The 23,042-nt window shown below is 38.2% G+C and overlaps 1 protein-coding gene across 1 annotated transcript in view; it reads left to right on the top strand.

Moving 5' to 3' along the window:
* The first annotated feature begins 650 nt into the window (after positions 1-650).
* Positions 651-23,042, top strand: part of usp36 (ubiquitin specific peptidase 36) — a 43,394-nt gene continuing 21,002 nt past the window's right edge. The window contains 8 exon segments of the mRNA XM_056454287.1: positions 651-759; positions 14,040-14,301; positions 15,524-15,745; positions 18,558-18,668; positions 19,530-19,632; positions 19,719-19,786; positions 22,724-22,794; positions 22,890-22,972. Coding sequence (XP_056310262.1) covers positions 14,049-14,301; positions 15,524-15,745; positions 18,558-18,668; positions 19,530-19,632; positions 19,719-19,786; positions 22,724-22,794; positions 22,890-22,972 — 911 coding nt within the window. The 5' untranslated portion in view covers positions 651-759; positions 14,040-14,048.

Below are 23,042 nucleotides of genomic sequence, written 5' to 3'. Positions count from 1 at the left end.
GGATGGCCTTCCAGCTGCAACCCATCACTGGGAAACATCCATACATACTCATTCACACTCATACACTACGGACAATTTAGCTTACCCAATTCACCTATACCGCATGTCTTTGGACTTGTGAGGGAAACCGGAGCAAACACGGGGAGAACATTCCACTCAGAAACGCCAACTGACCCAGCTGAGGCTCGAACCTTCTTGCTGTGAGGGGATTGTACCACCCACTGCGCCACCGTGCAGCCAAAATTTTATTTACAGAAAATATTGAGAGAAAAACATGATACCTTAATGACTACAGAGTTTACACAAAAATTGACCCTAATACTGAATGCCACAGTCATATTGTTTGTTATTTACCTTCATAGTGTCATGCAGAATCTATGCCTGTTTCTCTTAACATGAATAAATATAAATTATTTATCTATGTTTGTTTTTTACGCCACCTTGCGGGCTCTTGAGTCTCCACGGGCCCTTCGAGTCTCCATACTGCAAACTCCTCGAGTAAACAACGCAGAGACAGAAATCAACCGTGTTAAAAGTTACACGCCAATCGATTTAGGATTGGACACTGTCGCCATGAATGAAGCATGTCGTCACCGGCGTGCTCAACCCTGATTGGCCGCCCCGTCACGTCAATCACCCAGGCACACGCCCTTTCATAATGCAGCATGGGGCAGAGAACGTAACAAAATGAAGGCTTCGTAGCGGAATACAGTCTTAACACCAAAACACCCCAGTCGATTCGCGATCATTCACGGATGGGTACGTATGTGATGCTATTTCCGTGTGTTCGCCGTTGAAATAACGTCCGAATCTGCGGTGTTTCTTCAGCAAATGCCTGTGTGAGGGTTAGGAGCACATTGCAGCAGTATGAACGCCACGTTCGCTTTGTAAGGCGGTTCGGGTCAGGAAGTGAAGCTGATTTTACCTGCTCTAAATGTAAAATCAATAGAGATTAATGCTGTTATGTTTCACCAGGGTTAAATGTTAAAATGTTCCCTGGCTGTCGATGAAAACGGCTCTGTTTACGCTACAGCAGATGCTAAAATAGCTTGCTAGCTTGCGACTAGCTAACTCTTAACTAGACACTGCGACGCTAAACATGCTCTCTAATCTGACATCATACTGTAGTGTACCAATACTGTAGAGGTAAACAATCAGGCTTGGTGATAGAGATGATTTATTAATGATGTCCTTGATCATCATAGCTCTCTGAATGTACTGAATCCATAACCTCTGCATCAGGGAATGCACTGTAAGCCAAATGAAAACCGAAATGCGGGTTGCTGTCGCTTATGTAATAGTATAATGGTAGAGAATTCATGTTGTGGGTTGTGTCTCAAATGTTAGCTGTCTACCCAGGGCGTTTAGAGGCTTCAATAGCGCGTGCTGCATTCATGTACAGTCAGCTCAGCTGCACGTGTCTGTAATGGACAAAACTGCTGTCTAGTTAGAAGGTTCAATAGCTGTACGCTATTCGAGGATTGGTCAGCTGGACACAGAGACAGCTCTGTGGGTTTAAGGTGTTTACTGAGTGAAAGAAGCTGGGGATGAAGGAGTTTGGGCAGAGAAATAGCTGGACACGTGGTTTTAGCCGGAAACACTATATTATTACCTCAGCGAGAGATTGTACCCTGATATGTATTAAGAACTGTAAATGAGTAATTTCTTATGTTTAAAAGAGTCACTTTGCCATATGTTTTATCTATACGGAAGTAAATACGGAGTTATATTGTTCTCTCACTTTATAAAATTGTTAAAATCACAGAATTCCCCATTGTAAATTTGTTAAAATGCTTTTTTTGTTGTCGTTATGAAGCAACTTCTCAGTTACTTTGCTTATTTATGCGGATATTCAGACATTCTCCGTAATAATATAATTTCAGGAAAGTATTCTTTGAAAATTCTAAATAGGGAAAGCATATTAGCAGAAAATGACTATCAAAGCACAACATTGTTCACTGTGAATTAGTGTTAATGTTGTTTTGAAGTCATACTTGCATGCTAATTCCGGTAGAATGTTCAAATTAGCATGGTAAACAATATAGAAACCAAATGAACGAATGTGCGAAAACCAACTTTACCTCTATACGCTTTGGGTTATCCTTAGGCTTTATCAGGGATCGTTGTAGCAGCTATATGTTAACATTGTTTTTATATTCATTAAAACATTTATATATATATATATATATATATATATATATATATATATATATATATATATATATATATATATATATATATATATATATATATATATATATATACGCACACACATACTAAGCAGTTATGGTTTAGATTTCTAATTACATGCCCATCTTTTATATTTATATCTAATATCAACAGTTGATTTTCGTAGTTATTAATTTTATATAAATTAGGGTTGGGCGATATCGTTCAATTTGGCATCGTACGATGTCTAATGTGAAACTTGGCGATGGCGTCGTCTTCATAGGTGGCGGTGAATTAAAAATAGGCAGCAGTATAAATACACGACTACGTGCAAGGCATGCGCCGTGGGTCACAACGATCACTCGACGCAGAAGTATAAAACAGCCTTAACTTTGGCACATGACATGAACATGGGTCCTGCTGCAAGGCCCGCAATCCCGCACTAATCCTGTGTTCACACCAGATGCGGAAGAAGCAACAAGCGCGAGTGATTTACATGTTAAGTCAATGCAAAGATGCGAATAGACATCCTGTGGCGCGAATGAATGTTTCTCTATATTGCATGTCTTTTGACTGCAAAAACCTACGTGAACACAGAACTCCACACAGAAATGCCTCATGTTTTTACTTTAATAAAGACTATTTTAATGTCTTGTCATAGTCCAATGAACGTTTCCCATGTGTTAAACGGTTTCCTAACTGTGACGAGGCAATTTAATCTTAACTTGGATGTTAAAACAGCTGTCTAAACATTATTTATCAATGTGTGGACATTTTTGGATTCTTGGAAGCTATTGAAATTAAAAATGTAAAACAGAAAATACGTTAGGACCATTGTTTACATTACATCTCTCAACATGGTTCAAATGGAAATTTAACGAATGAATGTGTATAGGCTTTAAAACAAATGGAACTAACTTTTGTCAATATTAATATTGAGACCATTAACTCTACAACTGAGTAATATTAGATGTGTATTTATGTCACGTTGTACAGAAGCTGATATTGGGACATGGCCAGTGATGCCAGATTGGGCAGTTTCCCGCCCTTTCGGGCAGTTTTGAATTTGATTGTGTGGGGTGAAAATTGGCATATGTGGGTTGACAAAATGTGGGTGGTAGGGCTGCAGGATTCTGGCTAAAATGTGAATCACGATTTTTTTTTTTTTTTGCTTAAAATCAAGATCACGACTCTTTCTCACAATTCTTTAGACGTAAAAAGGTTAATGTGAGTAGGCTGTTATTATTGTTAATTCTCAAACATATCGTCACCTTGGAATTATAAGGTTCTATCTGCGGTCTGAATGACTTTGAGATATTGAGCTTCAAAGTTTTTGCATTCCATATAGCAAAGTATGTGTGCAACATTTGTTTTTTTTAAAAAGTCTTAATGTAAACAATAAGTTGTCATTTAATAAGACTGTCAATAACTAAATTTTAACAAAAATGTAAACTTATAATTCTAAAGTGACAATATGGTAAAACAATAATGATATTAGGCCTATGTGTAGGTCTACTGTTGCTTAAAATGCTAAATTTTGTACAGTCATAATGGTGGACTTGAACAGAATTTCGATATGTCCTGTTTGTTAATTCCCAGTAAAATGATGACATCAGAATATAACTATTCATAATTATAAAGTTGATTTATTATGTTTGAGACATGTGCTTGTCATTTGTCATTGACAGCTTTATTAGACCATTTGTTTTCACTGGTAAAATCAGACATTTGTCATCATCAGATTTCTTCTTGCATTATATTCAACATTATATAGGCTAGAGTAGCTATACTGACACTAATACATTTATTTCCATGCACAACACTAAGTGTTAGCTATGACAGAAAAAACATATCAAATGATTTTCATAATCATAACCGTAAAAAGCGATGTGGTTATTTAAATGATGTGTGGCCAGTTTCATTTTCACTTCCTAGTGCGGCTCATGGCTGCCGTCACTGTGATAAAACACATGCAAATCTTTCTTCCAGCGCGGCTCTCAAACGATCGCTCTGTGCAACAAACTGAACGTTATTTACAACCTTATTACTTGTTATTCACAGCCTATTCAGGTTCTGGTAACTAGAGTAGCCGTCATTGGAGTTCTCGGTAGGTCGTGGTCCGCTCACGTGTGATTTCGCGGTCGCAAATACATCATTACATGAAGACATAAATTACATTTCCGGGTGGATTATACCTTATAAATACAGTATGTGACACTTTTAACGCCATTTGAAGGTGTCAATGTTGCTGTGAAGACTTGTGCGACTGCCTTGCTTCTCTCTTGATCTTGAAAATATAATTGGCTGAATCGTAGAAAAAGCTGAATTAAGATCATGTGTAGGGTCGAATCGAGATCGTTATCTTTTTTCAATTAGTCGTGCAGCCCAATTGCACACCCATAATGGAAGCCCTTAGGTTGATGTCAACAGAAGGGCTGCCACTCTAAATGCGGAAGCAAATGGTTATACTTTGATTATGGATTACCATTACTAAAACAAACTTTTTTCATACAAGATTTGACGAAATATTGTTAGACTACATTTAAATTTAAAGTGTTTTCTTTAAATCGTGGTTAAAGTAATGTTTGAATCCCTGTTTTGTCTTCGACCCATTTACCTTATTTAAAAATAATTGATTTACTGCTGCCTACGACAATGATTCCATCGTGATGTTTCACATTAGACATCGTACGGTAGGGTTGGGCGATGTCGACCAATTTGGCATCATACGATGTCTAATGTGAAGCATCTCAATGGATGATGGCATCGTCGTCATAGGCGTCGGTGAATTAATTATTCATGAATAATGAATTAATTATTGTAGCCTACCATTTCAATTACCTGACCCGCATGGTCTTTGTTTTACCCATAACTAAAGATCAAGTTACACACAAATTGCCGCCTGTCAATCACTTTTTCTGCGGGACTGCCATGAATAGGCAGAGTGATCGGTGTCAATTTAATGTCGTCGACAAACTTGGTTGGTAAAAAAGGTTACCAACCAACAGCAACCAACCAACAGTATCTGAGGTTTCTGCTAAAATTATTAAGTGAAAGCGAAAGATTGAAGCAGTGTACTGACGCTGTGACACGTTACCTGATAGATTCAAAAGACTGAAGAGTCGGTAGATTAGGGTTGGGTATCGTTTGGGGTTATTTCGATAACGGATTTTAGCCACAAAATTATTTGACAATTTTTTTTAATCATTATAATTGAACAATAAAAATATATATATATATTTTTTGCTATAGGTCTGTTCTAGAGACAATTTGTTACACCTTCATTAGGTGATTTTTTTTTAATGTGATTTTTAGATTGATTTTATTTATTTTTATTTTATTTGATCTTATGTCAGTTTTAGAGACATGTTACGTTGTTACATTGATAAAGATCCAATTATTTTCCTTTGAAAATATTTTTTTTTTAGTTTTACACTTTAAAACATCTGTGTGTGACAAAATCGTGATAAAAATCGAAAGTGCCCTTCTCGCACAGCCCTAAATTAAATGTAATAATACATTTGCATTTTTCATATTCTATTGTCATTTGCATAATTTATATTTCAAAGTTAACTTTGCAACTCGTAGGCTTTTAAGGCAGTGTGTTACATTATAGAGTTGTCACGATACTAGAATTCGATACTAATCGGTACTGAAATTTTAATAACATCCATTTCCCACGAACATTTGAGCTCTGTAGAGCGTGTTCTTAAACAGCGCTGATTTGCCATTGTGTTCATGTGCTCAACAGAAATGACTGTGATTGGCCGTGAAGGTCATCAGTTCACCGAACTCACCGCTGTTTACTGCGTGTAACCACAGATACAGGGATGCTGGAGCAGTTTAAAGACGCAATTCATTAGCGGATTGCTTGTATGTCAGCTTGTAAACAAACCAGCTGATCGATGTGACTTTGAAGTAAACAGCAGTGAGTTAGGTTAACCGATGATTGGTTCATCAAGGTAGGGCTGGGGGATATGGGCAAAAAAATCATATCCCGGTATTTTTAGGAGGAATGACGGTATACGATATATATCCGGTATTTTCCCATAAATGGTTCCTTAAGAGTTAAAGCCTTTATTAAAACTTTATTAAACATTTTTTGAGAAAAATATAATTCAAACACAGGGGTTTCCCTCCCTGTTCACAAATAAACAGCTGCACAAAATCTTAGATAAATAAAATACAGTACAGGTTTTTCTCTTGCTTAACTATGTTGCACACATTTCAAATTATGAAAAAAATCTTTGATAAATAAATAAATACAGAACAGGGTTTTTTTTTCCTGCTACACTATACACACCAGTACTGTGCTTTTGTGCAAATAACAAAGTAAACAGAAACATAGGAAACATAGCTACATCATCAGAGCAAAAAAGTAACACACTTAAAAAGTAACGCAACAAAAGTATTGTAGGATAGAAAAGAACCACAATGAATTTAAATATGAAACACAGTATTTTGTCACAATTACAGTGTTTTATGAGTAATCCTGTATACCACAGTTGTGTGATTTATAAACAACAATTAAATCGGCTGTATATGGTTTTTTTAGTTACACATTTAGATGTATGTATTGTGCACAATTAAACAGTGCACATATTGAAGATATCTAAAGAAAAGTCTTTCACTCCATGTAAAAATTCCTACACTTTATTTTTCTTTCGTTTTGACTAAACTTGTTTGACTAAATATTAAATAGGAGATGAAAATAAATAGACTACAGATATTAGAAGTAATGAAATAGTTTCAGAGCGCTGTGATGAAATGCTATTTAAGCATATAAATAAGCATCTAAACGTCATTATAACAGAGAAGAACGCAAAGCTAAATGTGTTATAAATGTGTTATAACATAAATGTAAAGAAGAGACCATCTCTTAATATAATAAATCCTGAACGTAAAATCAGTGAATATGACGTGGCTTCACTTTCGAAATGCGGTATAAATTTGTCCCATTTTGGCGGCGGTTTTAAACACATTCAGGTGCTGCTTGTCAATTTGACAAGGCTTCTATAATCGTTCTTGCTGTCAATTGCAGAAGAAATTATCGATAAAAGGTTTCTGATAAACCGCTGACACTGTGTGACGTGCGTGCACGTGAGGGGAGTCAGATTTCGACCTGCACTGCATGTTCCTCCATGTCGCTTCAGTGATGGATCATTCTTGAACGAATCAATAATTTTGAACAAATCTTTTGTATGACTCAGGGAGTGAATCATTCATTTGCACATGCGCTCATTTGTGCAAGTGGAGCTCGCGTGCTACTTTGAAGTGGTCTGCTTCGTGCAGAATGCGCACGTGTGGCCTCAAACCATACAGATATGAAAGATATTGGATAATCCCGCATCGCGTTGGGGAATCATATCGATATATCCCCAGAACTCGATATACCGCCCAGCCCTACCTCACGGCCAATCACAGTCATTTCTGTTGAGCACGTGAACACAATAGCAAATCAGCACTGTTTAAGAACTCCCTTAACAGGGCTCAAATGTTCGCTGGAAATGGACGTTGTATAATCTCAGTATTGATTGTTATCGAATTCCAGTATCGTGACAACCCTAATAGATTATTGACATTTTAAAAAGGTTTGCATCAAAAGATTTTGTCCACTTTGTTCTCAAAATGCATCAGTAATACAGTATGCAGTCTTGTAAATACATAAAATGTAATTATATTGTAATGTACAACTTGCAAATCAAGAAAATATTCCTTCGTAAACACCCGATTTCTCTGTATAATTAATATTTAAAAATTTTAAGTTCACCTGAATGCATATTTCTAGAATCTGTATCCGTATTTGGTGTAAAGAGTTGTATTGTGGAGAATCTGCATGTATTATTGGCAGTGACTGCATGTGAGTGTGTCGATGCACTGGAGCTGCTCTGCTGTTACATCACTGCTGTTGGCTGAGCTCGTGCAGGGCTGTGTCACCATTAATCGCGAGCGCACATGAAGGTTAGTGCGCCCTTGTGTGCAGCCTCTCTGTACGTCAGCAGCAGACCTGATGAGTAAGAGCACGCACAACTAACTCAGCTTTACTGCTCGTCTGTGTCCTCTCGAATGCGCCACACCATACATCACAGGCTTTTTCTGTAGTTGTCTGAGCTTTGTCTGCATATTTCTAGTTTGTGATATACAGTGTTCAGCATATACGAGTACAGCCCTCACAAATCTCTCATTTAAATGAATATTGTCTATAGGATGCTTTACAGTATTATATTCGTGCATGTACATTAGATTAGTCTAGATTAGCCAAATCTAGAGCTAGTCTAACAAAAGAATTTACGATGACGGACAAAATTAGTAGCCCAAATTTAAATGTTAAAGGGTCACGAAACACCAAAACACTTTTTTTTAGCTGTTGACAGTCATATATGTGTCCCAGGCTGCTAAAAACACTATTAGGACACCTATATTTCACAAAATAATCTAAATTAGTTGTTTTTGCGATATTTCAAGCTAATTCATTCTTCCGGTTTGAAACAAATTTTTGAAGCTGCGTCACTGCGATGAGATCCTTGTGTGTATTCCAGCGTGTAGACTGGATGTCTGTACCTGGGAGTACTTTGTGACGTCTCTGAGTGTGCAGCATCAATTCATGAGTAAGACTTTGTTTAAGCCAATCAGCGCGCTCTATTGTGCAACTTCATTAATACGCATGATAGCTTCGAAGACTGTTTTTACCTGATACAGTGTTCAGACGGCAAAGTGACGCCACGTTGTGTTGCCACAAGAAGTGAAAGAAAAACAAGAACAGTTTGGAGACACGGGTCGTCAGTCTTGCATTTTAAAATGTGCTGCAACCATAGACTGTAAAATATATGGACGTAGTATCCGTGACGTCACCCATAGGTTTCTGAACACTGCAAAAGAAGCTACAAGTAGGCGCGGCCAACTGTTGCCATTTTGTTCGCGCGTCATCGCACCCACGGCGGGATACCAAACAAGGGCAAAGAGGCGGAGAGTGAGCGGAGCTACAGACACTTGCTGGCACTTTGCTTAGACCTGACAGACAGACTTTACTTTGGGAGAAACGCTTGATACTCTATTACCTGCGACTCGTTTGTGTTCTGACCACATGTGCTTGGCTGTACACTATATCAATAAAGTGTTTAGACTTTTAAAAACACTGTAGTGATACATTGAGCCACTAAACATTGTTCTTATGACGTTTTTCTACAGGAGGAAAACACGAATTACTTCTAAACACTTCAAATATATTGTGTGTTAGTAAATGCAAGACTATTGATGAACTCCAGCATAACACTGTATGATAACACTTCAGATGACTGATCTAGAGCCTACAGCTAATCAATCTGTCAGATTCTGGAGTGCTTTATGGGTCTAAAGAAAAATATAAATGATAAATGATCTTAAATATAACAAATACATTTATAGAGATGGTATACAAGCATGTAACTTTACTCACATGGGAAACGGAGGCCACGTGAATGGTTTGTGAGCACAATTAAGTGCACACAGCATGCTGTATTATCTGATAATTGTAAGAAATAAGTCCAAAAGGCAGCTGACTGTGTAAAGCAACATAAAACAAAACAAAAATACGATGAATATGCCGAGATCAGTGGCTAATCTGCCGGATTCAGCTGAGGTGAAGTGACTGCAACCAGCGAGACCTAGCTGTCACTCAAGTGGCCACGCCCTTAATTATGCAAACTTAATATAAACTAATATAAAGGAAATGGATGAGTTATGAAAAAATTCACCCCCTCACAGTTGTCATGAAGGCTAATATTAGCAATATGAACCAAAATCATTCTTTGTACCAGGCAAATTTAGTATTTATTTATTTTATTTTATTTTTTTGTATGAATTTAAACTTTATCATTGGGCGATTTGGCCTGAAATCAAAATCTCGATTAATTGAACATTTGAACTCCCATTACAATTAATGAATTATTTATTTATTTATTTTTGGCCTCAGATAGTTTATAGACAAGTTTTGTACAGTAAAAATGCTCGCGTATTACAAGCAAGAGATTTCTAAATGAAGAGTGCTTTACTTGATTTAAAGATAATGGAGAAAAACGCACACCGTCTACTATCTATGATTATTTATTAGGGATGTGATGAGATCTCGGGCTACGGGATCTTGCGAGACGTAATCGCGTTGAGGTTTCTAGTCGAGGTGAAAAGTTATCTCGTGAGTTGTGATGTTATGATGGAGCATTAGGGTTTATTTAGCACTGAAGATTGGAGGCAGGATTGGATTAGAACCGCACATCAAGTAGGGATGTCAAAATGAACAGTTTTTTTCTGTGCACGCGATGCAGATGCGGACAATTTGGTATCGTTTCAGTAATAATCATAAGCGGTTATTACGTACTGACATCATTTATCTCAAATGCGCTATGGCGAAGGAGGCTAGCGCGAGTTTTTACAGGCTGCGAAGGACTATACGTGTATGCTCAACGCAAAAGTAAATCAGCCTTAACAGAGCAGGGTAATGTGACACCGCACGTGGTATGGCCACCGCACGTGGTATTGACAAATCAAACCTCCCGCACGGCCCTCAATTAAACTGAACATTATTTACAACTTTATTACCTGTTATTCACAGTCTATGCAGGTTCTGTTCACTAAAGTATGCATTATTGGTGTGCACGCGCGCGTTCTCGGTAGTAAACAATCAGCTTGCGGTCAGCTCACGTGGGATTTCGCGGCCACAAATACATTACATGAAGACCGAAATGACATTTTTGGGTGAATAATACCTTATAAATACAGTATGTGACACTTTTAACACCATTTGAAGGTGTCCATGTTGCTGTGAAAACTTGTGCGATCGTCTTGCTTCTCTCCTGACCTTGAAAATAATTGGCTGAATAGTAGAAAAGCTGAATTAAGATCGGGTGTCGGGTCGAATCGAGATCATGATCTTTTTTCGATTAATCGTGCAGCCCCCAACACATTTTCACTGTGGTCTTTGCTTAATTGCAGTACATTTCTGTACTCCCATGTGCTGTATTTTCATACATGGCAATCTGTTAGACAAAGATACAATTGAAATGTTTTATCATTTTCTGAGTCTTAACAGGATTCAAGTACAGTAACTGAATGATCAAAATAAAATTAACCGTAGTTAAGGTCATAAATGGTACAATTTATACCTGAATGCTTTTTAAATCCTTATACAATCACAAGCAATTAAAATGTGCAAATAGTAAATTAAATATAAACTCAACAATGCATATCCTGCGATTGTGACTACTGTCATTGTGATATTGATGCTGAAACGAGCTTTGAAGTGAGAGGTGTGAAATGCGTCAGGGTTAAAAGCAGTGTTTAGAACGATGATTAATTTGGGTTAAACACTGTGTGATAAGCTAGTGTAGTTGTCTGAAGAGTGAAACAAACTTTCTGTATGCGCTCTGCGGTTCTGTTTCATCCGTGGTATCCTTGAAAGCATATATACTGGCAGACAAGCTCTCCAATAATTTGAAGAGAGTGATGATCTCAGCTTGCCTGTTTGTCAACAGTAGCTGAAGTCAATGCGAGTAATGAGCTTTTTTTTCCCTTTGAAATATAATGGTATCATTGTTGCTTATTCATCAGCATTTAATACAGCACATTTGCGTTTTTTTTTTAAATCTTTTTCAAAATTGAAAGGAATTTTAATGCTTTTTAATCAGTCTAATAATAATATTTATATGTTTAACAGAACTACAATGATTAGAGAACAAAGAGTACAATTTAAAATGGACCCTTCACAAGACTGTGGTTATTTAGGTAATGTACATTACATGATATATTCAATATATTGATTATTGTGACCGGCCTAGGTGGCGTGTTTAATGGTCATCAGCTTCTTAACTATTTAGAATTTTGACTGAAAATAATTCTGTGTACGATTTCACTGACATTGTAAATTTCAGTGTTGACGTTTCTTAGTTTTCTAAAAAAACCAACTGGAATTTTCTTACTAGACAAAATTGCTTATTTCTCTGGATGTAAACATTCTTCCAGTCATGCTGGATAATGTACGCAAGTCAGCTAAATATACATATATATTATACGGTTCTTGTGGTTTCTGGATATTTTAATGAAAAACATTGCACTTGTCTGTTGTTTTACATTGACTGGCGTGATGTTGTGCGTGTATTTGTGCACTTAGCTTTACTGAATGTTTCTTTTACATTGAATTCTGTTGATCCCCACAAACGGTCACATCAGTACCTGATTGGTGTGCACTTTTGCCCGGTATCAGCACTTCTACTGTTATGTAACCAGACTGCTGCCACGTCCAAACTGCTCACCTATTGACTTCAGTTCAGACACAGTGCTTAAAGCTTGCATTTCATGCGTTTTTGTCCAATTTATTATCTGTCAACACTCAAGACATGCCAAGGCTGATTTGTAAATGACATTTCATGGTGTTCCTGGAGTCTTGATCAGTTTGAGTGCATGTTTTTCAGTGGTGGCCTGCTTGGTTTGCCAGATAAAGTTGGCATGAACCTGTGATCTCTACTGTAAGCCATTAAATATGATCAGATTTCCTGCTCTGCTTTTAAAGAACCGAATATGATTGTTGAAAATGTAATGAAGTTATCATTAGGGCTGTGCAATATGACTATTTATAGACAAAATAAAAAGTCTAGTTTCATATTATGCTGTATTGTCCAATTTGTAAAGTGTCATTCATTAAACAAAGGCATAGAAACTCCAATTTTGGTTGAAATGTAAAGTTGTACACATGTGAATGTACAGGAGAAGAAATAGGAAAAATGTTGGTAAAGAATGGTGTTGGAATCGTTTCGTGACTCCCAGAATCGTATTGGATCGTGGAGTGCCTAAAGATTAGTCATCCCTGTCCAGGGCACAAATGTATACAAAACTAAGCAATACGCCTACATATTACAGTATATTATTATTATTTTTTTACCATATGTTTGAGAAATAGCAGCCATATTAATACTAATATTAAACTATAAAAACTATTTATTTATATATATATATATATATATATATATATATATATATATATATATATATATATATATATATATATATATATATATATATATATATATATATATATGGGGGTGGGGGGTTGAGAGTGAGCCCATTGAAGCAAGTTTTTACCGAGTGTCGAGTGCCATGGAGGAGCTCCACATGGATACTTTTGTTTTGTTTTACCTTTGTGTTGTCACGATACTGGAATTCCATACCAATCGGTACTGAAATTTTAAAAACGCCCATGAACATTTAATCGCTGTTGAGCACGTTCTTAAAGCCCGCAGTTTTGCTGTTGTTTTCACATGCTTAACAAAAATGGCTGTGATTGGTCATGATGGTCAGCAGGCCATCTGTTAATGAGCTGACATACAAGCGATCTGCTGGCGAATCGACTGATCTTCACGGCTTTAAACACTCCAGTGTCCCTGTATCTGTAGTTACACTCCGTAAACATCGGTGAGTTCAGTGGACTGATGACCTTCACTGTCAATCACAGTCATTTCTGTTGAGCACATGAACACAATGGCAAATCGGCGCTGTTTAGAAGCGTGCTCAAATGTCAGCAGGAAATGTAGATTTTCTTTTACATTTTCAGGACAGATTGGTACCGAATTCCAGTATCGTGACAACACTAGTTTACCTTATGATTAAAGGTATCATTACACAAACTAGCATTTTGGAAGTGTTCTTGTCTGAGCAAGCAGAATGCAGAAGTATAAATGCATGATTAAGCACAAGGTATGATTCAATCTTTAGCCAACTGCTGGCAGTTAATTTATTGACCATCAGTGTCACTAATACAAGTTTCTGGACTCTGCATAGAGTTATGCTGTAACTCAGGCTAACCACCAGTATTAATTTTCACGTTCTCTCTTCTTCTTCACCAGTGACGCATAATGCCGATAGTGGACAAGCTCAAAGAGGCCCTGAAGCCGGGCCGCAAGGACTCCGGCGATGAGGGCGACCTGAACAAGCTGCTAGCTTCATCCGCCAAGAAGGTGTTGCTGCAGAAGATCGAGTTTGAGCCGGCCAGCAAAGGCTTCAGCTATCAGCTGGAGACCCTCAAAACCAAATATGTGATCCTGAACCCTAAGAATGATGCGGCCACATCGCAGAGACCTACTGAACCTGCTCAGATTAAGAGGCAAAGTAAGAACGCCATACAGTCTTTGACCCATTGTCGTTTTTCATAATAATAATAATAATAATAATAATAATAATAATAATAATAATTGTATTAGGAAAAACTCATGATATTTAAAGTAAAGTGAAAGGATATGAAGTAAAGTGAAACGGCTATACGTTGTATTTGCTGGGTCTCATGCTGCACACACCTGTCAGGCTAGCGCAGAAACTCCATTGAAAATACTGGGGTAAAATAAATTTCCATACTTTCAGTCCTTCTTGTAGATTCCAAGACCCACTTTATATCGTATATCAGGCCATGAAGACCGTTCAGTGTTTCCTCTAGGATTTTTTCCAGCTGTGGCGCCAGGCCTTTTTTACACAGATCTACCAACTACCTGTGGCGTTATTTCAATGACAAATGTCGTGAGCGCAGTATCACAAGTCGAGACCGCATTTATGTAATAGCCCACAGCATGCGGATCTCTTTGCTTGCGCGCCGATTTCCTCTGCTCGTGCACAAAACTTCTTGCACGCCCCCTCAAATATAAGCCGCTACAAGAGCGCGCAGATCTTCTTGTGCGCTCTCAAATAAATGCTGCTAAGGTGCAATTTTTATGTAACGAGTATGCCTCCAGCATTTATTAGAGTTGCTAGGAATATTTATGAATGTGTCCAATAGACCTACAGAGCGGTATTAATGCGTCCTGAAGTAAAGTGAAACGGCTATACGTTGTGTTTGCTGGGTCTCACGCATCATGCACCTGTCAGTCAGTCAGCACGTAACCTTAAAGGGGTAAACAAATGACGCACAGCACTACTACGATTACAGAAAAGTTTGCGCTGTTCTAATTCACTTACCCTTTAATACGTTTGGTGCGATTATCACCCGCTATTAAAAAAATACAATGTTTTGAATGAGAAGCTGAAATGTAGCTGTGACGGGATGAATTTAGGCGTGGCGCCCCGCCATGGAAGAATGAATGTAGCGAAAACCATGCCGTTGATTTTTAAAGAGCTTAGACCTTAAACGTGGTGATTTTTTAAAATTTTTTTGTAACTACACAACAGTTCACTGGAAGTGCTTTAACTAACTTACTGAAAATTCCCTCTGCATATACCCTATTGCAGATTCACACATTGCAATGTCGATGCTAAAGTGATTGTGCAACCCTACTGGATATTTTAAACAGTGTTGTGTGTAGTAACAGAAACCAAAACGTACTGTTCTGGTGTTTTCCCACAGTCTCAGAGTCTCTGAGTGTCGGGCAGAGTGATGGGATCCCCGCTCCGCAGAAGATGCTCTTTCCAGGGAACAAGCTGTCCATGAAGTGGGAACGGGTGTATCGGGTTGGAGCAGGCCTCCACAACCTGGGCAATACCTGCTTCCTCAACTCCACTGTGCAGTGTCTGACTTACACCCCACCGCTGGCCAACTACCTGCTTTCCAAGGAGCACAGCCGATCCTGTGAGAACAAGCCTCGTTTGTTTTTTAAGAGCAGCTCCAGCGTATTATGGATGTCACATTTGCAGTAAAAACTCTAAACATAAATTCTTATAGAAAGTATACGTTAGCATTATATTGAAACATCTGTTTATATTTTCCAAAACAACTAACCGCAAAGTTATGGGGATCAGAAAGATATCAATCTGTAAACATTTTTTAGACTTTAAATGAGGAAAATAATCATGTGACCAAAAAAGTTTACAACATACTTTGTAGAAATTCCTTGAATTAAACTGCACAACCCAAAAGAAACAATGTTAATCAAAAGGATAAGCATTAGCCGCATTTCTACTATCACGCCTAAAGCTAGCGAGCCAGGGCCAGTCGCGTTTCCACTGTCACTTCCGGGGGCTTTTTCATCCCGCCGAATAACTTGGTCCAAAGAAGGCTAGCTGGGGCTTCGGGGTGGAGTAAGAGGCGGAGTTTGCCAGAGTCTGGTAAAGATGGCGTGTTGCCATTACACTAGTTTTACGATCACACAGGAGTACATGCGCCAAAAAATAAATAAATAGGTGGAAGATAAACATATAGCTGGTCAGATTAAGATAGGCTATTCCATAAAACACCTTATAGGCTAGGGGTCTTTTGCTTATGATCGCCCTTATGTTTCCCTTTTAAATGTAAAGGTGCTGCATAAAATAATAAATTAGTTTTAATTTATAAGTGATGCTTCCTTGCTGCATCCTCCTTGATGTTTCAATAAGGCATAATAATCTTTACACCATATTAAAGACATAGCAGCCAGTAATTTTCAGTTTTCAATGGTTTTTGTCCTTAAGTTTAAATGGTGTTTGTGCATGAAACGTGCGCGTTTAGATTCATGAGTGTGAGACCAGGCGAAAAAGCGCTCGCTTCACAGCTCTGATGATGCCGCGAGCAGCTTCTTTCTTTTTTCTTTCTTTATTAACAGAGCACGTTAGTTGTGTGCCTCGCTTATACATTGCTTAATACACACAGGATGCACAGCAATACTCAAATATCTTTACATATGAAAAAGAATTAAAGATTAAAATATTACGAAAATTATTATTTTCTAGCCTACATAAATATAAAAACCATACTTTCATGCCTTCATCTCAGGGGGCGTTTTTCAGTTTATTAATGACCATTTGCTTTTGTATAATGTTATTATTATTAGCAGTATTATTCATTATATGCATATTTATATTTGTTTTATTAAAAGCAAGCCTAGGTTTGCCCACCTGTCAGGTTTTAGACCATATGTGACACAGCATGTGTATTTGGATATTGCTCAGTTTTTTGACCACACTTTGTTATCATTGTTCATTTATTCGTTTGCTGGAAATTAGAACTGAATTTAGAAATAGTTTTGAAACAAATCTTTACGCTTCACAAACTAAATTAATTATTTATAGGCTAGTGGATATCTGTGTGTACAACACGTTTCCCTATCCAAGAGAGTGAAAGCGAAAGTAAACAATGAGGAGCCTCATCTCTCATTCTCGTGCTGTAGATGCTCTGTTTAACTGTTTTCTCTCTAGTAAAGGGTTCAGTTTTTACACTTACAAAGTCCGTCATGTAAATAGCAAATGCGCTATGGCGCAGCGCAACTGGCTCTTAAAGGGAATGGGAGATGAGACTCTGATGGTTTATTCTCAAAACACACCTATAACTCCTTAAGAGAATAAGCTCAACCCTGTTAGACCATGCGCCATGGCACAAAGCGGATTTTTCTGTCCTTAAAATAGCCAAAGTAGATTCTGACATGCCCTTAAATGCTTTTGCACCCTGCGTTTTGGACTTGCGCATGGATTGTCAAAATGGAGCCCTAAATCATTTATACAATTTATTCCTTTTTTTTTAAATCATTTAGAGAAATCAACTCTTTAAACTGCAACTTAGTAGATTATTCCGTGCTGTAGGTGCTGCGCATTTAAAAACCTTTTTTCCCCATCTCACTTCGCTCTTTAGGAACAGACAGTAAATAAATATCCTGTGACCGAAAGCCAAAGTTAAGAACAGGCATTTTACAAATGTAATTCTGTAGATATGATAGGAGTAAACCCAGTATAGATTCGTAAACAAGGATATGCCAATGCTTGAGCCTGCGAATGGACAAAGCAGACCAACCTACCCTAGTATACAGCACACAATGATGAGTAAGGGATTTAAATTGAGTTATAAATTTTAGTGCACCATGGTAAACCGTATCCAATGCATTCAGACTTTGAGACGAAGCATGCATGTACAGATGTTTTATATAACGTGACATCATGTTGCCATTGCCCTTGATTGGTACATCTTACAAGGCAGAAATGTAGGAAGATGAAATGTATGCTGCCATCTCAGATAAGTTGTAAATCTGAAAGCTTTACATCAGAAAGTAACAACGCATACAAAATTCTCTTCTTTCAAGAAATTTGACTTGACAGCCTGAATGAGGCTTAAAGAGACAGTTCACCCAAAAATGAACATTTCCTCATTGTTTACTCACCCTCAAGTTGTTCTAAACCTGCTTGTGTTTCTTTCTTCTGAACACAAAAGACGATATTCTAAAAGAATGTTGGAATAAAAAAACATTGACTTCCACAGTATTTCATTGTTCCTTCTATAGATCTCAATGGCTGCTTTCCCAGCATTCTTCAGTATATCTTATTTTGTGTTAAATAGAAGAAAGAAGTTGAGTGCGAGTCAATAATGACAATTATTATTTTATTTTTGCATGAACTGTCCCCTGACCCTAGTTCCTTGTGATTCTTTGTCTGGAATTGACTGTAATCTGATGTAAACAACTCTTATTTGTCTCCTGCAGGTCACCAGTCTGGATTCTGCATGATTTGCGTGATGCAGAACCATATCATTCAAGCCTTTGCCAACACGGCCAATGCCATCAAACCTGTATCTTTCATCCGAGATCTGAAAAGTAAGAGATTCACCCTTCATTATATTTCTCCAAATGTCTTTTGAAGCTGAGAGAGGATTTGCCATTTACAGGATGCTTGTCTGATGACTGCAGTGATACCCTGTGACTAATGCCGGGTTCACACCAAAAGCAAAGAGAACATTTGCATCGCTTCATTCAATCTAAATCACTCGTCTGATGTTCTTCATTCATTTGCGTAAATGTTTTTATCCATGCGAGTGATGTGAAGAGAATCCTGTGAGTCTAGACATAAATATAACTACGTTCGCTCCTTTGTACTTGTTGTTCAAGTCTCAAATGCTACAAAAAAGAAGCAAATGTGACGTGTTTGGGTTTCTGTCACCATCCAGAGGCGCATAAAACTGTCAATTTCACCGTCTCCTTTGGAAACTGTCTGGATGACTTCCTTTTCCAGCTCTACTTGAGGGTGATGGGTGGCCTGTTTGTTGATCTGATAGTACTGCCATCTGCTGGCGACTTTTTTTTTTTTTTTTTCTTCTTCTCCCTACTGGCCTCATCATAGCATGCATGTTCAGCTCCTCTGCTTGCATCTCCAGCATCATGGCAGGCAAATTTTTCCTTTTTCTTCAAGTTGAACTTGCGTAAAAGATGAGATCAAGGCGAACTCTGCATGTTCGCAGCAAACACACTACACATTCTGCATCATTCTCATCACCTGGTGGAAATAAGTCTCTAGTCATGTGTTTTCATTGACCTTGTATGTAACTTAGCCACACAAATACTTTTGCGTTTGGTGTGAACCTGGCATAAGTGTTCAATTATAGCTCCTTGATTGCTTTTATTTCCTATTGATTTCCTCAATTATCCACTGACATAACCAGACCTTTTCTAATCCTTCAGAGATCGCTCGGCATTTTCGGTTTGGCAGTCAAGAGGACGCCCATGAGTTTCTGCGTTACACCATTGACGCCATGCAGAAAGCTTGTTTGAATGGTTATCCCAAGTAAGGCCCCTGACAAAACTATCTTCATAAGAATAGTGAGCTTGTTTTATTGTTTCAGAGAAAGAATAACTTTTTTTTGTTGACAGGCTGGACAGGCAGACGCAGGCCACCACACTGGTCCACCAGATATTTGGGGGATATTTGAGGTCAAGAGGTAAGGTCAATGTGACCATGTGTTGTACTGAGCTCCGAGATGAGGATGTTACTCATTATTAGCTATGTAACTCACCCAGGATGGATGGGGAGAAGATATTTCGATGGTTAGATTGTTAATCAGATGGACTGATGCATAATGGGAAGAATAAATAGGTAATCTAATGTTATTTATGGATGGATGGTATTTCACAGATGGATAGATATGTAGATAGGTCTTATATGCCGTCAGTTGGAAGGACAGATATTTAATAATTAACTAGATGGATAGATATTTGGATAGACTATCTGACTTCTGAGTAATGACATGGATAGATGTGCTGGAAATGTTATAAGTCTGAAAATATTTGGCTTTTACATATATGGATAATCGATGGATGGGAAAATATTTAGATGTATTGACATGTAAGATGAATAGATGTGTATTCAAATTATTGGATAGTTGTATCATCAAATTGATTGATCAATATTTGGATCATTGGATAGATTGGTAGATATTTGGTGGATCAATTATTGTATGGATAATCAAATGGTTTGATAGATATTTGGATGGAATTGCAGATTGCTGCTGATAATTAAAAATCAGACGAATATAAATATCCTGATAAATGTTGGTTAATCAGAAAAGAATAGACATTTGGATAGATTATCAGACGTATGGATAATCAGATATTTAGGTTTTCCTGATGCTTTTTGTATGGATGTTAGGGGTGTCAAAATTAATTGTTTCTTCGGTGCACCAGGATGCAGACGCGGACAATTAGGTATCGGTTCAGTAATAATCATAACTGGTTATTATGCACTGACGTCATTTACCTCATATGCGATATGTCGCGGTAGCTTACTATGACGAGGGGAGGCGAGCGTGAGTATTTACAACGCTCCAACTACTTAAAAATCCAAAAACTGTGCACAATTTGTGTGTGTGTTTGCTGGACAGCCTTTCACTGACTCTTACAGCAGAAACGCCTATTTCACTGCTATTGAGAGAACGGAAGTAAACTCCATTTCTCTCTCTCACTTTTCCTCTCCTCGGCTGTTTTACAGCGATACTTCTGGATACAGACACAAGCGCGTGTCTGCAGTTTTCTCCACCGCGTCTATCATGGATCAGCTGTGATTGCGCTGCCGCTTATCAGTGTTTAAACCAGGCTTTACTCATCTGTGAAGAGCGCAAGCACGTAGAGCCAATAGCAGCTTTTTCAGTTCATCGTGTGACCAATCAAAGGTTTAAACCAGGCTTTACTCATCTGTGAAGAGCGCAAGCACGTAGAGCCAATCACAGTTCTTTCAGTTGATCGTGTGACCAATCAAAAGTTTAAACCAGGCTTTACTCATCTGTGAAGAGCGCGAGCACGTATAGCCAATCGCAGCTCTGTCAGTTGATCACGTGACCAATCAAAGGTTTAAACCAGGCTTTACTCATCTGTGAAGAGCGCAAGCACGTAGAGCCAATCACAGTTCTTTCAGTTGATCGTGTGACCAATCAAAGGTTTAAACCAGGCTTTACTCATCTGTGAAGAGCGCAAGCAAGTAGAGCCAATCGCAGCTCTTTCAGTTGACCACTTGACCAATCAAAGGTTTAAACCAGGCTTTACTCATCTGTGAAGAGCGCGAGCACGTATAGCCAATCGCAGCTCTGTCAGTTGATCACGTGACCAATCAAAGGTTTAAACCAGGCTTTACTCATCTGTGAAGAGCGCGAGCACGTATAGCCAATCGCAGCTCTGTCAGTTGATCACGTGACCAATCAAAGGTTTAAACCAGGCTTTACTCATCTGTGAAGAGCACAAGCACGTATAGCCAATCGCAGCTCTGTCAGTTGATCACGTGACCAATCAAAGGTTTAAACCAGGCTTTACTCATCTGTGAAGAGCGCGAGCACGTAGAGCCAATCGCAGCTCTTTCAGTTGATCGTGTGACCAATCAAAGGTTTAAACCAGGCTTTACTCATCTGTGAAGAGCGCGAGCACGTAGAGCCAATCGCAGCTCTTTCAGTTGATCACGTGACCAATCAAAGGTTTAAACCAGGCTTTACTCATCTGTGAAGAGCGCGAGCACGTATAGCCAATCGCAGCTCTTTCAGTTGATCGCGTGACCAATCAAAGGTTTAAACCAGGCTTTACTCATCTGTGAAGAGCGCAAGCACGTAGAGCCAATCGCAGCTCTTTCAGTTGATCACGTGATCAATCAAAGGTTTAAACCAGGCTTTACTCATCTGTGAAGAGCGCAAGCACGTAGAGCCAATCGCAGCTCTTTCAGTTGATTGCGTGACCAATCAAAGGAGTGTAAGAAAGAACTTGTTGCTAGACAGGGCTCAGAAAGCGAGCGGGATATTTATGTGTTTATTTGCTATAAATGCTCGTGTTGTTAAAGGTACAGTTTATATCGGACTGTTTGTATTAAATGACAAAATTGTATTACAAATAGTATAAATATATTTATACATTTTAATACGTGAATTGCTGTGCTGTGATGTAACATATAAACTGTATGGAAAGCATCGTCAATGCACCGAGATATCGAATTGAACCGAATCAATGGCATGATAATCGTAACCGAACCGTGAGACAGGTGTAGGTTCACACCTCTAATGGATTTATTGATTTTCAGATAGCTAGATGGGTTTTAATGGTTTAATTTTCTACTGTGAATATTTTCTCTGGTGTAAATCTGAATTTTCAGCTTCATTACTTCAGTCTTTAGTGTCACATGATCAGACATGTATGGTAATCAGTTTTAAAAACGGTTGTGTTGGCCTATATTTGATAATGAAACCGTATTACTATGAAATAAAAAATAATTTATCATATATTAAATCTATTTTTTGCTGTCTTTGACCAGTTTACTGCAGAATCTTACAGACCTGAAACCTTTTGAATGGTAGCGTACGAGGCATTTTTACAAATTATTATTGTTTTTTCCCCTGTTTTTGCAGTGAAATGCTCCATTTGTAAAAGCGTGTCCGATACCTATGACCCTTACCTGGACATCGCTCTGGAGATTCGGGTGAGATTCAGAATTCGGTGATTCTGCCATGTCAGGATGATGATTGTTTGTTGTCTCAGACAGAAAAACATTTAACTCCCTTTTCTCTTTTACAGCAAGCGGCCAACATCGTTCGTGCCCTGGAGCTGTTCGTCAAGCCTGATGTTTTGAGCGGAGAGAACGCCTATATGTGTGCCAAGTAAGTAAAATACACACAATATCAGCACAACGCATTCATGCAGGCCCGTCAACTTCTAAATCCTGTAAGC

Source organism: Danio aesculapii, chromosome 3 (genome assembly GCF_903798145.1).
Source record: "Danio aesculapii chromosome 3, fDanAes4.1, whole genome shotgun sequence".
Classification (NCBI taxonomy): Eukaryota; Metazoa; Chordata; class Actinopteri; order Cypriniformes; family Danionidae; genus Danio; species Danio aesculapii.
The sequence above is the reverse complement of the archived record's forward strand: the minus strand, read 5'-3'. Positions and strand labels throughout refer to the sequence as shown.